Genomic DNA, 19,638 nt, shown 5'->3' on the forward strand with positions numbered 1-19,638 from the left:
CAATCTAATCCGAGCAAAACACAGAAAAGCAGATAACTTCTTTCAATATAAACTGTATCACATGATTAAGAAAACCACAACTCTTCTTTGTAGCCTTGTAAAAGATGTGTACCAACTGGGTTTAAAATCCTCATTTCCAGAAAGAAAAACACTGCACAAATAAAAGCACTACAAATCTTGAGCTGAGGGCTGCAACCACAGAATTTAAGAAATACTATCCCAGAAAAAGACACGGTATGATCTCACTTGTATGTGAAATCCAGGGAAAAAACCCAAACTCACAGATACAAAGAACAGACTGGCGGTTGCCCAAGGCAGAGCCTGGGACAGGGGAATGAATGGAGCTGGGCAAAAGGCACAAGCCTCGAGCTATAACGTAAGTAGGTCCCGGGGGCGTGACGCGTAGCATAGCCACCACAGTCAGTGACACTCTACCACGCACTTGAAAGCTGCGAGGAGAGCAGACCTCAAAAGTCCTTATTACAAGAAAAATACTGTAAATATACGAGGTGATGGACGTTAACTCAACTTACTGTGGTGGTCATTTCACAACATATACATATAAAATACCATTATGTTGTATACCTGCAACTAGTACAGTGTTACAGGTCAATTATGCCTTAATTTAAAAAAGTATGTCCTCAACATGTGTTCAAATGGGCTATCATTTGCTCCTCACCAAAAGAAATCTTGTTCCTGCACTATCAGGAGCTGGGACATAGAAACACATTTGGAAAGACAGAGGCTTGACTTTCTCACAGAAATGAATCCCCCATGTGGAATTTTAGTTTATGTTTCACTGTCAAAACTATGAACAAGCAACTCCAACCCATACTAAGAATAGGCCGCCCTGAAGTCCTCACTTACACAGAAACTGCAATTGAGGAAACGTCAGAATATGGAAAAGTTATATTAATCTAAATATGGAACATTACATTAGGGACAGAATAAAACTTTTAATATTCTATGACATTAGTATTGTTAATAGCTGCCATTTTCTCACGCATGTTTTACAGGCATGTCCTATTTCATTTTCACAATAACCTTAGAGGTGGGTATTATTATCCTCCTTTTATTGATGAAGAAAGGAAGACACATAGAAGTTGTGACATCTTAAAAGTCACAGCTAGTAAGTAACCCAGGTCTGACTGAGGTCTAGATTTCTTATCAACAATATGCAAACTAAAGACATCGCAAGGCTCTAAAACAAGTTTCTAAAAGACCAAGCCGGTACAGTGAAGTTGCAGAAAGACACAGGAAAATAAACCATCATTCCAAAAGTAAACTCAAATCATGAGTAAAAAAAATAATAATAATAAAGGATTGCCTTTAGGCCAATGCTAAAAACAGCCTATTTATGATTATTCTTATTGAATTTTAAGGAACTGAAAACATTTTGAAACAAGTTTTGGAAAATGTCACCAAAATTTAGTAGCATTATGATCACCAAGTAGGATTAAGTTCACCAAGCTCCCATTAGGAGCCATAAACTGTTAAGTGCTAAGACACAGAAAACAGGAAACAGTTCCCATTCTCAGAAACATTCAGTGATGTTGGTGAGAGATACAGGTACAGTGACAGACCATAATACATTGTGGAAAGTGCAATAAAAGAGTTGCAGGGTATTAGAGGAAAGTGAGGAATGGTATATAATCTAGCCAGTGGGTGGCAGGAGAGTTTACTAGAAGTTGCCTGCTGCAGAGGGTGGGCTACCACTACAAGCAGAGCACAAAGCCTGGGCACAGACCAGAGGTAAGAAAGAGCGCAGTAGCATGGCTTATTGGGGGGTGTTGGGGGGTGGGCCGGGTGTGGGGTACCATGAGGTCAGGGTTGCTGAAGCATGGGGTGGGAGGCAGGGACACAGGTAAGGCTAGGGAGGAGGGCAGGGTCCAAATCATGAAGAAGTTTAAACCAGTGAAGGGTTTTAGGCACACAAGCGACATGCTCAGAATTATCTTTTAACTAAATCCCTTGAGAGATGTAAGCAGACTTGAAGCCACACAGCCATAGGTTCAACTTCTAGCTCTAGGGCTTATTAGCTACATGAACCTTGGAGAGATATAAAACCTTCTACGCCTCAGTCTTGTCAACTGTAAATTGGGAAGTAAACAAATAATAAATGTAAAGCACTGGGACACAGTAAACACTCTTATTATATTATTATTATTATTAATAATATTAATATATTAATATTAATTGCTGTTATTATTACTAACATTAATATCATAAGCCTACAAGTTCAGGGAGATCCATATGGAAATCCAGATAAGACATACTCAGGTCCTGAATAGGACTGGAAAAAACAGGAGACTCAGAACTATTTAGAAAACAGAACTGAGCAAACCTGATGACCACCTGGCTATGGGAGTGTGGGTAAGGGAGAGGGTGCAGCACTGATGAGCCTGCTCAAAGGGATGCAGAGGAATTATACAGGAACAAGGGGGAAGGAAGGGGCAAAGGTTAGGTAACAATTATTTTCAGGATGGAACATTCTTGTGAGCTGAGATGGAAAAGGCAGATGACAAAAGGTGATGATGCAAGAGACAGACTCACTGATAGAACAAGGTTCTTGAGAAAATAAGAAGGAATTTTAAAGTATCTCCTGTGTGTCGGGCACCACACGAAGACCTAGGGACACCGGTCAATGAACCGTCAGAGCAGAGTGACATAGGTGCTAGTCCTCGGAGTGCATCCCATTACAGAAGCGCCGAGGGGTGGCCATCTGACTGTGGGCCTCCCCAGCCCAAGTCTGTGCCTATTTACCTCTCTACTCCCACTACCCATCAGTGTCTTGCCCCATCTGGGAGGCATTCAATCAAGTTCCTGGTGTGAATGAATAAATATACTTGCCCAAAATCTTATTTCTAGGAGTAGAAATTTTATAAAGAGGCCTGAGAATATATTATAAGAGCGATGCAAGAGATTTGGGTATTAAAATACAGTTAAATAATAATTAAAATACTAAAATATGCAAAATACACATCTAAGAGCTTTACACAGAGGCAGCTGAAGGTTAAGAGAGTGGGGGAACAGGGCTGAGTCATGTGGAGAGGCCTGAAGTGGTTCCAGAACTTTGTCTGGCTGAATATATTCCCCAATCTGCAAATTTAAGCATTTAAGAAGGGACACATTTTTCATCTCAAAACTATAGATAAAGGACTAAAAAGGGAACGTACCAAAGACTATACACTAGCTGAAACCCAATCATCATAAAATAGTCAGGCAGGTGGGCTCTGGCTCAGACTGGCCAGGTTCCAAGTGAGGCTGTACCATTTAGTGACCATGTGACCTGGTCCAGGTCCCTTAACCTCTCTGGTAAAGCTCAGACCATTTGAAAATAAATGAGTCTCCAAGCTCCTTTCAAATCTCTTGCTTAAAGGTGCTAAAGCAGCCTTTCTTAACCTTCTGAATCACATACTCACTCTGAGAATCTATGAAAGCTATGAATGCTACCTACCTTCCCAAATAAACATAGACTCCTTCATACAAAATTCTGCAAATCATTTCAGAAACTCCTGATTGCAGACCTCCTTCTAGTGAGAAAATAACTGAGGTGCAATTCTTTATAAAGAAGATATCTGTCTTCTTTAAAAGTAATGGAGTCCAGGTATCAGAGTGATCCCTTTACGGCCCACGGTGGAGAGCTTGCTCGGTCTCCACCAAACTGTAAGTCTCCTCATCTCTGAATTCCTCAGAGCCCCAAATATAATAAGTGCCCATTTCATTTATCAATTATGTTGATCAGGGCCCTAATGGTTTGAGTGCAGTTTTGGAGTTTTCAGACCTTTGGTGCTTCTCAATGAGTTATCAACTTTGAATTCTCCCTTGGAGTAAGAAATCCAAATAAACAGACAGCAACCACCATGGGCTTACTCCGCAGGGTCTATCAACTTTCCAAAATGGATTTCTGCTGAGAGGAGTCTAGCCACGCGAGACTAGAAGCTTTGCCTCAGTTCTACAGCAGAATTTGATAACCCTCTCCATTCTCCCAAAGGGAAACACACTGCATCTGCTTTTAGTAAAAATCCTTCACATTTGTATAACCCTTTGTACTTTCCAATCCCTCTCACATACATTAAATATTCATCTATGAGGTAGGCAATATATACAGTACTCCATCTTAAAAGATAAGGCAGAGAATGTAACATTTAAGTAATCAGAGAGGGCTTTCAACAAAGTCTAGCACTCCAAGTCACATGGTTATAAATATGTTAGTGTTTCTCTATTTATCCTTTATTCAGAAGGTAGGAGAAACTTTTTTAAAATGACACAGAAAAATAGCCATGGCATTTAATAAAGTGTTCAATGAACATCTAAATAGTACCTATGATTTTAGAAGCCAAGAGCCTAAGCAATTTTATAAATAATGATTCAAGTTTAGTTTTTTTAATGTTCAGTAAGAATCTAATCAACCTATCATTTATGACTTTCAAAAAAAAAAGCAGAATTCACAGTATCTAAGTAGCAGGTGGGGGGATTCTATACTTACCTATTGCACAGTGTAAAATCTGGAGAGAAAAAAGGGGGGAAAGAGAATTAGTAAAGAATATTATATTAATAGCTTTATTTCATACAAATTAGCCTTCAATCAGAATAGAGCAGTGTCTGCCAGCAGTATTGAATTTTAAAAATGAACATTCCATTTTTAAACTTCATTACAGGGTATTTAACAAAATGCAAATTCTTATTCAGTTTTTTGTTCATTTTTAGTTTATTTATCTGTGGAGGATTTGCTAGGGAGTACATCTCACCCTATAGCTTAGCAGATGTCAGTGACTTCTTTTGTAAGACATAAACTAGCAAGAGCAGTAGTGTCCTAGTCCCCTGAGCCACACTGTACAGAACTGTCACAGACTGTGAAGCACAGGATCAGAAGACACCTTTCTTGCCTGGCAGGCCGTTCAGCACAGACATTCATTCTACAAAGCTCCACCCTTGGGCCCCATCTAATCTCTAACCCCAGATTTCTTTGAACTCCAGCCCCACATTCCTTTGGACATCTAAAGCTAGATTGGCACACTTCAACAGATAGTTCACCCTCTCTTTCTTTCATACCTACCTGCCTCTTCACCAACCTCCCACTCTCAATTCAACTGCTCTTTCCTTTCCCTCACCCCCAAATCAAGCAAGTTTCCGAGTCCTGCCAATGCTTCTGGCACATGTTCCCCAGTTTTTTATTTCCAGTGCATAGACGAGACTGCTATCTCCTCTCTACCTCAATGGCCATCTAACCAGCCAATTAGGTTTTTCCAAATCCCCTTCTAATTCATCCTGTATCTAGCACCTTAACCTGGGTGGTAATACTAAAGTAATTTGAAGCCATCTACAAGATTGATTGAATGACCAAAGTTTGTCTGGACAATAAGACTAACAACTATTGCAGTGCATTTTAGAATTTACATTTCTGTAGCTGTCACTGTGTTGTTTGAAACTATAATAACCCTGGCAGATGGGCAGGACACATACCTCTATTTCCAGATGAAAAAACAAAGACTTAGAAAAGTTGTCCAACTTAAACAAGGTAGTAAGTGATATTCAGGATCAAGAACCTAGATTTTATTTCTAGTCTACTGCATTTTCTATCATTTCACTGTACATTAGTTATATCTGAAAAAACTATAACTTGACAAGACTTAACTTTATCTACAACACGCCTAGTAAGACTCTGTACTCAAGTCTACTATTCTGCTAAGTCTTTTTTGAAGACAGTGGGGCAGAGGGTGGCTTGGATAAAAAAAAAAAAATCAAGCTGCACAAATTTGTTGATAACTGATAAGAGAACAAAAGAATTACTAGACTTCAAATCTTACATTTTTCAAAAGAAAACACTACTAAGAATCTCAAATGTGTGAATATTACAAGATAAGCTGAACCTCCTGTTGCAAGATCAAGGAAAACTAAGCTACGTGCTGATTAAAATGAAATGGAATGAAAGATGAGCAACCAGCATCCTTTGAGACAAGACAGATGATAATGCCTAGACAGAAAACCTACTCTATTCATGTATGTGGCAAGACATCCAGGCTGCTGATTCACAACAGGGACACTGCAGAAAAGGACATATAACACTTAAGGCCACTCATATCTTCTTTGTGTGACACAACAGATCTTAGTCACATGAGACCCAACCTCTCCCTTTTAATCACATATTTTATACTGCCTCCTTTATTATATAATTCAGAGATGGTATAACTTACCTATACAAAAACGAAAACAAATAAACAACATCTGACATGTAAATTAGGAATAAGAAGAAAGTTGTTTATTTAAAAAAACGTGTATTTCCACATATAAATGCTTGGGGACACAATGACATAATGAAGCACTCAGATACAGGTATCAACTTATGATGAATATGTTTGGATTTAAAAATAAGAGTATCAGAAAGCACTTTGGGCAAGAATAGGAAAATAAGAGAGCAGAGGCACAGGCCAGCACTAGAACAGAAACAATTAAAACAATAATGAACACAGGGAAAGAATCTTAACCGAAGTTAGAATAATGACAGCAAGTAAATAACAAAGTAGAGGAAATGAGGAAGCATAAACATTATCACAAATCAAGTTAGGTCTTATTTATTTGTGTGATGTCAAAATAATTCCCTAGATAATGTCCCAGGATAGGGCAGTAAGAAAGTATCACCAAGAAGGTATCCTTCTCACTTGAAATCCCATTGAGACATATAACCTGTGCCTAGTCTGTAAAAAGAACTTGGAGACAATATACTTTGAATGGTAAGACAAGGAAAAGAATATGGATTAGAAAAAAAAAAAAAAAAACGAATGAAAATACTGAGATGATGTGATAACGTGGTTGTGTAATAGACTGGGAATACTTTTAGGATGAAAGTGATTCAAACAAAGGCAATATAAAATACTATTAAAGTAGTTATATTAAAGAAATTGAATGAGATTCCTACATTACATGTGTTGCCATTAACCTAAAGTCTGAACAGGAATCTCAAGTCTGTTTCATATTTTCAATCAGTTTCATTGCTTTTGCAGTTAATAACATTATTGCACTGAAATCCTTTTCAACTAACTATACCAGCTGAAAATGCTATAATGCTTACAGAACAGAATGTGCAGAGTGAACGAATTACTCAATTTTGAGATACCTTTATTTCAGTTAAGTTCCCTCTTCATTCCAACTGTGGTAGGCAGAATAGTAAAGATGATTCCCGTAAGATTCCTGTTCCTAAATTATCCAATCAAACACTAAACAAGGAACCACAGGGTAGGAATTTTGCAAATGTAGTTAAAAGTCTGAAGTCAATGGACTTTCAGGTACAGAGATAATATGGATAGGCCTGATCCAACCGGGCCAGTCTTTTAAAAGCAGTTTTCTCCGGCTGGTGGTAGAAGAGGAAGTCAAAGATATTCAAGGAACAAGATATTCAATATATTCCTGAATAGTCCATGGAATTCTCTAGGCCAGAACACTGGAGTGGGTAGCCTTTCCCTCCTCCAGGGAATCTTTCCATCTCAGGGATCGAACCCAGGTTTCCTGCATTGCAGGCGGATTCTTTACCAGCTGAGCCACAAGGGAAGCCCAAGAATACTGGAATGGGTAGCTTATCCCTTCTCCAGTGGATCTTTCCGACCCAGGAATCGAACTGGGGTCTCCTGCATTGCAGGTGAATTCTTTACCAACTGAGCTATTAGGGAAGCCTATCTCACATGAATGCTCATCAAACTGCATCCACTGTAAAGGAGACTCTTAATAAGAGTGAACAAAATGATATACACTATTAACATCAATTAGCCTCTTTTCCCAGCCACCCTAGTGTTTCCTCAATAGACTCATGAACAAATTGGCCATGGCAGCAAGAATGGAGGCTATGCATGGGCTCAGCAACATGAACTTCCTCTTAGCAAGGCAGACCTGGTTAACCCGACTGCTGAGTGTCTAATCTGCTAACAGCAGAGATCAACATTAAATGCCCTATAAAATACCATTTCCCAGGGGGATAGCATACACCCTGATGGTAGGTTGATTACACTGGACTTTGTCCATCAAGGAGGGAGCAGATATTTGTACTTATTGGAATAAACACATATTCTAAATATGGTTTGCCTTCTTTGACCACAATGGCTCTGCCAGCCTTACCATCTATACATTCACAGAGTACCTTATCCACCATCATGGCATTCTAACAGTACTGTGTCTGGTCAAAGAACACACTTCACAGCAAAAGAAATCCATACATCAATGGGCTCAGGTCCACTGAATCATCTGATCTTACCACACACCTCATCAACCAGAAATGCCTGGCTCAGCTGAAAGGAAGAATGCTTTACTGAAGACTAAGTTATAATGCCAATTGGGGAACCTTACCTTCAGAGAATGGGGTTCTGCCTTACAGGACGCTGTCTACACTTTGAATCACAGATGCTGTATTCCTCACAACTGGATTACAAAGTCCCAAGAATCCACAGGAGGAAGCAGGAGTGGCTACTCTCACTATTATCCCTGTTCACTCACCTGAAGAATTTTTGCTTTCCATTCTGGCAATGCTGAGCTCTACTGGTTTAAAAGATCTTAAGTCTCCACAGGTTACTGGCTGCACCAGGTGACACAACAATGGTTCTACTGAACTGGAAGATTAGACTGCCCCCTGGCCATTTTGGGCTCCTTATTTATGCTACTGAACATAAACAAAAACAGGGTTTACTGATGGATGGAATGGTTGATCCTGATTGAGATCACGCTGCCATAGGGAATGGAGGCAAAGTGGACTATGTACAGAAGCCAGATATGAGGCACCTGTTAGCATTTCCAATAGTAAAGGTTAATGAAAAACTTACAGAAACCAAACAGAGGTAGAATGACTAAGGACTTGGACTCCTTGGGAATGAAGGTTTGGGTCATTCCACCCTTATTGCTGTAGTAGTACTGTTAGTTACTCAATCGTGTCTGACTCTTTGCGATCCTATGGACTGTAGCCACCAGGCTCCTCTGTCCATGGGATTCTCCAGGCAAGAATACTGGAGTGGACTGCCATTCCCTTCTCCAGAGGATCTTCCCGACCTAGGGGTCAAACCCAGGTCTCCTGAGTTGCAGGCAGATTCTTTACCATTTGAGCTACAGGGAAGACTTGCAATCTGTACCACGGTCTAAAGCTATGCTGCCAATGCAGTAGAGCTTATTTCAGTTTAAATTATAAGGAAATAAAACTAGAAAGTCATTTTCTCAGTCTCACCTACCCCATGGACTCAACAGTAGCTAGTGTATTGGACAGATAGCACAGATTTGAAGTATTATCATTGCAAAAGTTCTTCTGGACAATGCCGGTCTAAAGAATTAATTTTATTTATTTATACATCAGTTAGAAATCCTTTGATGGGATTCTTTCAAAGTTCTATTATTTTGGTAAGTGTTTTCAAAATGTCTCCATCTGTAGGAAACTGCATGGTCTCTTATTCAGAGACCTAATGCATTCTCCTGGCTTCCTATGAATATTTTTATTTTTCAAAGTCTAAGGTTCCAAGTTGTTTACTATTACATCTGAAGATTTTCTCTTTTCTGTTAGAAATCACTTATATTCATTTTAAGTTTAAAAATTTAACAAGCAGGTACTCAGGAAGGGAAGAGTTTTTCCCTTGAAAAACAGCTCCTATGTGTAACTCCATACACTCTCAATAACCATACTGAGAGGGGCTTTCACTTCCAAATAATTTTCTAGAATTTTTCCTGATTATTTTTGAATTATACTTTCCAACCTTTTCTACTTCTGGTAGCCATATATCTTGACAGGTTCAATACTCTCAATCTCTTTTCTAGATATCTTGGTTCTACTACACTATTAGTCTGTTAAGTTCCACTACTCTCCTGTATGCTTTTTCTGTGGTACTGATAATCATTCACAAATTAGCTAGTCCACCAGAGGTCTCTACTCTGTAATCTACTTTATCTGAGACCATAACCAGGAACTCCTGCCTTTCTTGAATCTTCAGTACATATTACATACTTTTCTGCACTGCACCTTCCTTCCTGTCCTCAACTGCAACCATTGATATTTTCAGTTCTCTTTAAAAAAAAAAAAATCAGCATGTTCTTTTTTACAGCCATTACCTGTCTTCTCTGAATACCCTATCAATTTGCTTCTATTTGCTTGAGTTGTTAAGCAGTGAGGCCTGTGTGGGCGGACGCCTGTTTCCCACAGTCTCCCCCTTCCCTTCTGATGTTGTGACACTTAGTAATTATACCAAGTTCTTCCTATTCCCTCTGGTTTTCAGTTTCTGAAGCTGGTTTGTCTGGTTTCTTGTCATTCCCGTTTGTGTCAGGTAGCTCCACTATGACTTGCTCTGCTTGCTCTTCAGAAGACTCAGAGGTCTGGTGTCTCAAAACAAGGGCTCAGAAAAAAAGTAGTCTAAAATGTGCATATAGCTTGTTTCAGAAGTTCCTTTTAAAAATCATTATTGAGAAATCAGCATGTTTCCACAAAGAAGAAAAACATTACAGGTGATGGTTATGTACCCAGATGAGTTCAGAAAAGCAAACTTAACAGACAATGTGCCTAAAATGTATGACTGTATTAGTAACATCACAGAAACCAATCACCTAATATTTCTGCGGGAAAAAAAAAACTCACTCAGTAGTTGAGGTAAAAAGACAAAAACGCAGCAGGGAGACAAGACTGGAGCCCTCTTCCTAAGGATACTACAAGTTCTTAAGAATTTTCTGTATTTTAGAGAAATATCCAAATCAGTTTCCTGTTTCATCAAAGGATCTGAGGAGAGTTGTGAGGTGAGGTATAAGAGTCAGAGCAGAATACAGACATGGGACTTAGAAAACAACAAAAGCTGTCTTCTTTCCTTCCCCAGAACCAACCAGTTTGGCCATTTCAGACCCAATCCTAAATCAACTCAAGAGAAAAGATAACAAATGAAACTTTTTTCTTTCTTTCTTTTTTTGGTAGATAAGAGGGTTCCAAGCATTAGAGGGATCTGGAAGACAATAAGAAGGAAAAGGGGTGCCTATGGTCCATTAGACAGTCCAAGATGGACAGTGGCTGGTAAATGGTGTATGTACTGATGGACATGTGTGGAAGATGGTCTATTCAGCAAAAACAATGAATGTCTCTGCAGAGCAGTCCTTAACTTATTGAAATCTTCACTGTCAATCACACAGGCACATCCAATTACAAGTACCTGAAAGTGTCTTTGTGGTAATTACAGTCTTACGTTAACTAAATATATTTAGAAATCCAAATTCTGTTAGAAATAAGTTTAAAGTGCCATAATGTAGGATCAATATACCAAGTTCTAATTTTAACCCAATTCTCAACAGGAAAGAGAGTCCTTCCTTATCCAGGACTATCATGGACACCTCAGAAAAGAATAAAGTAAAAAGAAAATTTATCCATAGGTCATTATAGATGAATGGTATTTTAAAAACTGAGATATAATTCACATATCACAAAATTCACTTAGAGTATACAATTCAGTGATTTTTAGTTATGTTTCTAAGGTTGTACAACCATACCACCATTTAATTCAAGAACATTTTCATCACCTTAAAAAGAAATCCTGTACCCATAAGCAGTCACAGCCCTTGGCAACCATTAATTCACTTTCTGTCTCTTTGAATTTGCCTATTCTGGATATTTCATATAAATGGAATCAAACATATAGCTTTTTGTTTCTAGCTTCTTTCACAAAGCATGTTTTCAAGATTCATCCATGTTGTAACAAGTACCAGTAATTCATTCACTTTAGGGTATGGAGATACCATCTTTTATTTATCCATGAATGGCATTTAAAAAATATACTTTTGTTACCTATGTTAATTAACTCCCAGGATTACTCCAGATTCAACTCAAGACACAATGTATTCACACACTGATCTCTTGGCTTACAAAGTTATCAGCATTTTACTTTCTATCAACTTATAAATCATCTCATATCTCATTATCTTCACTGTACTGTGTCTCATGACTTTGGTACATACTTTCTTGGGCTTGCTGCCTAAAACCACTTTTCTAGAGACTGTCCCTTCCCTCCAACTTCTATATGGTTAATGTGATCCTGCTCTTGTCTATAGGTGACTGGACCAGAAGTAAGTACCTAATTTAAGCTGGACAATTAGGCTCTTCACTAGGAATATGGAAATGGAAATAAGATTGCTTTTAATTAGCTGCTCTCTTGATTGCAGAAACTACAATCTCAGGAGTTTTCTGTTACCATGGTCTGCTACATAGACTAAGAAACCAAAAAAAAAAAAAAAACCAGTCTGCAGGAAGAGAAGAATCAGAGAAAGAGAGAGAACATGGTAAAGAAACACAGCAAGAACTCCTGGGTTCCCAATGGTGCTCCAGTCCCTGATTCCAGGCCATTCCTAGGTCCCAGGTGCAGCCCCACCACTGGGTTCCATGGGACATACTATACATTTATAACAAATTCCCCTTATTACAGATGAAGTCAGTCAAGGAGGTTTCTATAATCTCTAGCCAACGGTCCTAACATAATTATCTACTCAATAAAATTTTAATATCTTTATCAGCACAGTGACTCAAGCACATACTTATTTAACTATCACCTGTGGAATATTTTGGAAAACTATCTATAAAAATTACTCAAGACATTCTTGTATGAGTATGTGGGGAAAAAACTAGGATTTCTATTTTATTAAAAAGCTACATTATTGTTTCACAAATTCAATATATCTTGTACATATTTTGCAAAACTTCATTTCCTCAGAAAGTCTTTCTGTATTACATTACTACATGTCCATTTACACATGCTTAGTAAATGTTTTTAAATTTTTTAAAAAGCAAAGTGTTATATTTTCCCGAGAAGATTTGAATTTTCTTGAGAACAAGTAAAGTCTATTTCCTCTGAAAGCAAACTCTCATAGAACCTACTAAGGAATAATCATACAGATTATTACTCAGAATATTCTTACAGAGGTACAAGTGAGTGGCTGACCTGTCTGGACGCATTTTTTCCTCCTATAAACAGGGTTTATTATCAAGCACTAATAATTCACAGAAGGACAACCTATCTGTAACTAAACAATACTAAGCACATGTAATTATCATACCATCTGGGTTGGGTAGGCAAGAAAACATTCCTTAATGGACAGCTCAGGAAACACTGTTCTAGCAAGCCTGATCTCTTCTCCCCAGTTGAGGGGTCCCTTCCCACCACTGCCATCTACAAAGTTAATACACTGCACATTACAGGGAGTCTTCATTCATTTTGCAGAGTACTTTTTCCAGAATCAAATCCAGGATTTGTCACCAAATTGGTTTTTACTGGGGATAATAGAGATAAAACCAAAACTCCAAAGTATTTTCTTAAATCCCTATTAAAAATTCTATAAGGATAAATGGGCTAATCCCTCCCAGGCTAAGATTTGGTTCCTAAGTGGATTTTTGTATCACACTATTTAAGGTCACTACTTTCCCTAAGATATTCTTAAATTTTAAAAATTATACCTCTAATATTACCCAGTCTTACAGAGACAGAATCCCCTTTAAATTATTACATTATTCCAATGGGGTACAACTTCTTACTGTATCAAGCACTGAGGCAGTTTCTAATGGTCTTGATTCCAAATTTGCTTCTCTGTAGCTTTAGAGAACTGTGTGGGCCAAAGGTCCGGGAGACAAGTTCTACTTATTTACTACTGCCTCTTTCCAAAAGAATTTTAGCCTCCAAGTTTAAAATATGGCCTAAACTATTTGCTAAAATTTCCTTAAACTATTAGGGTAGAAAGGAACTTTGCAAATCTACTTCCACCTAATTATTCTACAAATGAGAAAAAGAGGCAGACGAGATAAATGACACACCCAAATTCACAAAGTAAGTTAGTAAAACTAGCATGCTTAGAATAAGGCACTCAAGCTCCGGCTGGAGGCTCTCTACATCGTACTATCTACCTTAAATGTGTAAGGAAGGACAGTATCAAAATCTCTCTGCCTTCTGAGAGAAAAAAAAACAAAAACTGTTAACTTTCTGCTTTCAAAAATTAGGGGAGAGGTGGAAGTAACACATTTTATTTCATAGAGATAAATGGTCTTTTCTTAAACATCCTTCCAAACATCATGATGGGCTTGGCCTAGAGGCTAAGTGAAATGAAACTGAATACCAGATCTGCTCTGCAACCTGAAAAATTTTCACCATAATGAACTATGACAGCTATTCTGTGCGCCCAAAGCTATCTCATCTTCCTTTTTCCATTAACAAAGTCTACAGTTTCTTGGCCAGAAGCATGTGCCCTAGATCTGACTAATCAAGTATCTCACATCACTGGCAAGAGTAATTGTTCTAAGTAAGGCCAACCAGAATCCTTCCCTGATGCTAAGAAAAATAAGCTCTCTCCCACCATGTAGCGAAGGCAATCTGCAGTAGGAGAGCCTAAGACCAATATTCAAAGAGAAACAGAGAAGCAGAGATGAGAGATGGAAAGAGAGTCTGCAACATCAAATCCTTGGTTCTTATTCCTCATTCCTGAGCTGGTTCCTTTGATTTTGTAAGCTAACCCTATATCTTTACCAACTACGGAAGCCAATAAATTTCCTTTTGCTTAAAATAATTTGAATTGGGCTTCTGTCACTTGCCACTCAAAAATCCTAACGTACTTAACCCAGAAGACAGGGATGGATATATACATTATCCTTAATACAGGGAAATTAGTAAACTATTCTTTAAAAAAAATTTTGGAGGCTTCTAGACAGTCTCTACTATTTTTTATATCTATCACTCCTGACATCCTACACTTACCAACTTCACTGTGCCCATTATATGCCAGGCCCCAAGAGTATCCGAGTTTGCTAGCAGTTCCCTAGAATGTTCCTGGAACTTTTTTAATCCTAATATAAGTTTGTTTAATTTGATTTTCAATAAAAGTTGAATGTAAAACACATTCCAGGTAATGCAAGTTAAATGAGATCTACTTTACCTGATCAAAGAGATAAACCAGACGTCAACATTATACGTAGCATACTATGAGGCAAGTTTTTAACATTTAAAGCAAATTGAACAGAAACATGGCTACTTCAATATAATTTAGTAGCTTGTTTTTAATTTTACAATAGAAACCAACAACAACAAATCTCAGGACCCACCTCCAATAAGGCTCCAGTTTGGAAGAATTTCAAAGGCTTTTCAATGGAATAATAAAGGCTATGATAGCTACCCTTAGCCAGGTATGCTCTGACCAGACCAACTGCTATAACGAGCCACCTAAGAAAAAACAGAAAAAAAAAAAAAAAAAGTTAAGTAGGATTGTAATAGAAAGACATGGCAATGACAGATACTGCCAAAGGTGACCTCAATAATCTGTCCTGGATTTATGGATTATCACCCTCAAATGCCAAGCTGTATGTAATGCACAGAAATGCTGCACCATCAGCAACATCCTACCAAGAGTGCTTTTTGTAAAAGCACAGTGGCACCTCACCCATCTGGAGCTCGGCTTTTTGGCAACCTTGCCTATTGAGAACAAGGCCAAAAGGAAGGGAATAAGCTAAATTGGTCCTTGAGCGACTATATTAGGTGCCAGAAAGTACAGACAAAAGAAACTACTACAGGAAAATTTAATGCCCTGTGCAGTTAAAGGGTCTGTAATAATAACAGGGTGAAGATTAAGATGTTTTCAACTATTTATGTAAGTATCTAACTGGTACCTTAAAAGCTGTTCTTTTAAAAGACTACAAATGACATGAATAGCTTTTTTTTTTTTTTTTTAGAATAAAAGGCTTTTAAGCTGAGAGTCCCAAAATCAATTCAGTAAAGAAAGTCAGATCAATACAAAATGCAAAAGGGAAGCATTTAGGCATATGGCTCTGAACACACATTTGTTCTACTCTCCTCCAAAATAAATTTCTCAGATCTTGCAGCTTTTTATTTGTTAAGTTCCATACTGAAGTGTTGTATACCTTTATTAAAGTATGTCTCCTTGAAGGTGCTAACAGACTTATTTATGTGTACAATCTTAACTAGGCAATGGGGAATGTGGTCTGTTATTTCTAGAAACTATCATGCAAAGACATCAAACAAGAGTTTGTAAAAAAAAAAAAAAGAAATTAATTCCTTAATGGTGTTACTGGTTCAGCATTGGTGGTGGTGGTTTAGTTGCTAAGTCGTGTCCGACTCTCGCGATCCCATGGACTGCAGCCTGCCAGGCTCCTCTGTCCACGGGATGCTCCAGGCAAGAATACTGGAGTGGGTAGTCATTTCCTGCTCCAGAGGATCTTCCGGACCCAGGAATCGAACCGGGTCTCCTGCATTGCAGGTAGATTCTTTACCGATTAGTGGCCTAGAAAAAACCTTACTTTACTCTCACACCCCCAACTTGTCTTCCTGGTTTAAGATATCATTTCTTACCCGCCACCCTGTTCTCTATGTTAATGGTTTAAAATTACTCTTTCCACCTTCCCCAATGTATCTTAAAAATCTATCTTCAGTACAATGCCCTTACTAAGATGACAAGAATTTTTATATATAAACACACACATAACACTCCTGAATATTCTTTTAAAAACACTGTGACCATTTATGTGATAAAGTAAGCTTGCATGCAATATTTCTTCGTTAGTCTTTGAGTCGAGACATGGGTTCTAGACCCAGAACTACTACTAACAAGTTCTGTGACTTCAAACAAGATAAGCAAGTCACAACTTCTCTGAGCCTAGGTTTCAATATTCAATACTATTTCTAGCAATAGTCATAAAGCTCCTATGATCTTCTCAAGATATGTTTTGTGCATGTGTGTGTGTGTGAAAAAGCAAGGTGCTGAAATGCTAATAGATTAGAATTTGTATTTTTAAAAAGGGGTGGGGTATGATTATACACTTTGCTAGTATCAGTATCTTAAAGACAGACAAAATTAACTGCCTTCTAGGGAGGAAACCTGTGTGAAAGGGAATATAGGAGAGTAGATTCTCACTGTATGCCCTTGCATATATTTTCAATTTTGCATTTGGCCATTGTATTATCTAGTTTAAAAATAAATCAAACTAGATGTTCATTATACAGTTCTTTCAACTTTTCTGTATGTTTGAAAATTTTCAAAATAAAATGTTATGAAAAAAATTTTTTACAAATGAATACAATTTAAAAATCTATATATTCGTCTGATCCTGTGATCAAAAATCAGGAGATCAAACAATTGGAGAAACTTGGAGAGCGCCTAGCTCAACTCTTTAGTTTTTACAGATAAAAAAACGGGGGTCTAGAGAAATTAAATGATTTATCCAAGGTCACACAGCTAGTCAGTGTCGTAACTAGAACTCAAAACTCGCTGTGACAAGGGATGGACTGAAATAATAAACAAGAGGGGGTAAAATCTGTTTCCAGGGTCTATTCTCCTCCTCACCAGTAACCTCCCTGCTCCAACCCACCCTATAAAGTCTGCGGCTGCTGCTGCTTAGTCGCTTCAGTCGTGTCCGACTCTGTGCGATCCCATAGACCGCAGCCCACCAGGCTCCCCCGTCCCTGGGATTCTCCAGGCAAGAACACTTGGAGTGGGTTGCCATTTCCTTCTCCAATGCATGAAAGTGAAAAGTGAAAGTGAAGTCGCTCAGTCGGGTTCGACTCCAGCGACCCCATGGACCTATAAAGTCTAAATTCACCTAAAGCACAGAACTGCTCATGTCACTGGGCAAAAACTTTGAACGCTCTGCCACCACCTTTCACATTAAAGCTCATCGTGGATTTTGAAAACAGCCGCGGAAACAAATGGTCACTCTGCAACCACAGCTCCCTCCATCCCCTTTAGAGGGAACAGCTCGCCATCCGTGACTTGCCGCCTGGGCTCTCCGCGCTGCAGGATCGCCCGGCACACCGCCCCCCAGACCTGGACGTTGGCCAGCCCACCTGTCCTCCCAAGGCCCTCCGAACCACCACCTAGGTAGCCTTCCCCGAGCCCCCATGGAGCCTCGAAACTCCAGCTCAGGGCACACCGGTGCCTGGGAACTTGCTCGGCCCCCGGCCCGGGCGAGAGTCCTGGGTAGGCACAGGCGAGGAGGATCCAGCCTCGGTTGCCCTCAGCGCCCAAGTGCCGGGGCCCGGACTCCCGCCGCCGGGGCTGCGCTGCGCGTGGCGGGCCGAGCCGGGCCGCTCCTCCGGCCGCAGAGCCCCCTCCCCGGCCAGGCTCTCCCGCGCCTTCAAGAACCCCAGCCTCACCCCGCGGTCATCACCACATTGTAGATGACCAGGTATGCCGTGGCCAGAGGCCCTGGGCCCTTTTTCTTCCGCGAGCTGCTGGCTTCGCCGGCCCCGGCACGGCCCCCGCCGCCCCCATTCCCCTTCGACGCTGCAGTCGTCGCCGCCGCCGCCATGTCAACTGCCGGGCACCCACTCTCCTCGCGTAAGCTCCTCCGCCCGGACTGCCCACAGCGAGAGGGCGGGGGGAAGAACGCGGGAGAGGCGGAGCGGAGGCCGCGGGGCGGAGCCAGGGACAACGCCCACGGCGGCCGCCATCTTAGAGGAGGGCAAAGACGCTCCCGGCGCTTTCCGCCCCTCCGCGAGCCTCCGTCGCCACCGCCATCTTGGAACTGAGTAATCACCGCCGCTTTTGCCCTCCGGAGAATAACCTCGGGCGCCATCTTGATTAGGTCAATATTGTCTTTGGCCTTGCTGGGCAGGCTCCCTGTTTCTACCATCTAGATGCATCGTCGTCCGTGGTTATTCTCTTTCCTATAATTTCCGCCTCCATACTGGATTAAATGATTCTTTCATTCTCTCTTGTCATCGTGACTTCTCCCAGTGGTCCTATCTTCTCCCCTAATGCGGCCCCGAGTAAACCTTCCGTTTTGAGTCAGGTCATTTGACGCACATTTCGTTTCCCATCATCTCCAGAGGCAGGCAGGAACTGCCCTTTATGTTAACTTGTAGCTAGGTTGAAGATTTCAGTCTCCGAAGGTTTATTCCCTGCCTTTTAAGTTACTCAGATCAGATCAGATCAGTCGCTCAGTCGTGTCCGACTCTTTGCGACCCCACTAATCGCAGCACGCCAGGCCTCCCTGTCCATCACCAGCTACCGGAGTTCACTCAGACTTACAGCCATCTCATCCTCTGTCGTCCCCTTCTCCTCTTGCCCCCAATCCTTTCCAGCATCAGAGTCTTTGCCAATGAGTCAACTCTTCGCATCAGGTGGCCAAAGTACTGGAGTTTCAGCTTTAGCATCATTCCTTCCAAAGAAATCCCAGGGCTGATCTCCTTCAGAATGGACTGGTTGGATCTCTTTGCAGTCCAAGGGACTCTCAAGAGTCTTCTCCAACACCACAGTTCAAAAGCATCAATTCTTCCGCACTCAGCCTTCTTCACAGTCCAACTCTCACATCCATACATGACCACAGGAAAAACGATAGCCTTGACTAGACGAACCTTTGCTGGCAAAGTAATGTCTCTGCTTTTGAACATGCTGTCTAGGTTGGTCATAACTTTCCTTCCAAGGAGTAAGTGTCTTTTAATTTCATGGCTGCAGTCACCATCTGTAGTGATTTTGGAGCCCAGAAAAATCAAGTCTGACACTATTTCCACTGTTTCCCCATCTATTTCCCATGAAGTGATGGGACCGGATGCCATGATCTTCGTTTTCTAAATGTTGAGCTTTAAGCCAACTTTTTCACTCTCCACTTTCACTTTCATCAAGAGGCTTTTGAGTTCCTCTTCACTTTCTGCCATA

At 40.1% G+C, this 19,638-nt stretch overlaps 1 protein-coding gene across 2 annotated transcripts in view; it reads right to left on the reverse strand.

The window, feature by feature from the left end:
• HACD2 (3-hydroxyacyl-CoA dehydratase 2) overlaps positions 1-18,360 on the reverse strand; it is an 88,311-nt gene extending 69,951 nt beyond the window's left edge. Inside the window, exons 1-3 of one of the 2 annotated variants that reach the window (XM_055568409.1) lie at positions 18,135-18,360; positions 15,074-15,191; positions 4,490-4,508 (exon numbers count right to left, since the gene is read on the reverse strand). In XM_055568409.1, the coding sequence (XP_055424384.1) occupies positions 4,490-4,508; positions 15,074-15,191; positions 18,135-18,289 (292 nt within the window). In that variant the 5' untranslated portion in view covers positions 18,290-18,360. The remainder of the gene's footprint in view (positions 1-4,489; positions 4,509-15,073; positions 15,192-18,134) is intronic. The other variant, XM_055568410.1, reaches the window with a different exon arrangement.
• Between the last annotated feature and the right edge of the window lie 1,278 nt (positions 18,361-19,638).

The sequence above is a fragment of the Bubalus kerabau genome, chromosome 2 (assembly GCF_029407905.1).
Source record: "Bubalus kerabau isolate K-KA32 ecotype Philippines breed swamp buffalo chromosome 2, PCC_UOA_SB_1v2, whole genome shotgun sequence".
NCBI lineage: Eukaryota > Metazoa > Chordata > Mammalia > Artiodactyla > Bovidae > Bubalus > Bubalus kerabau.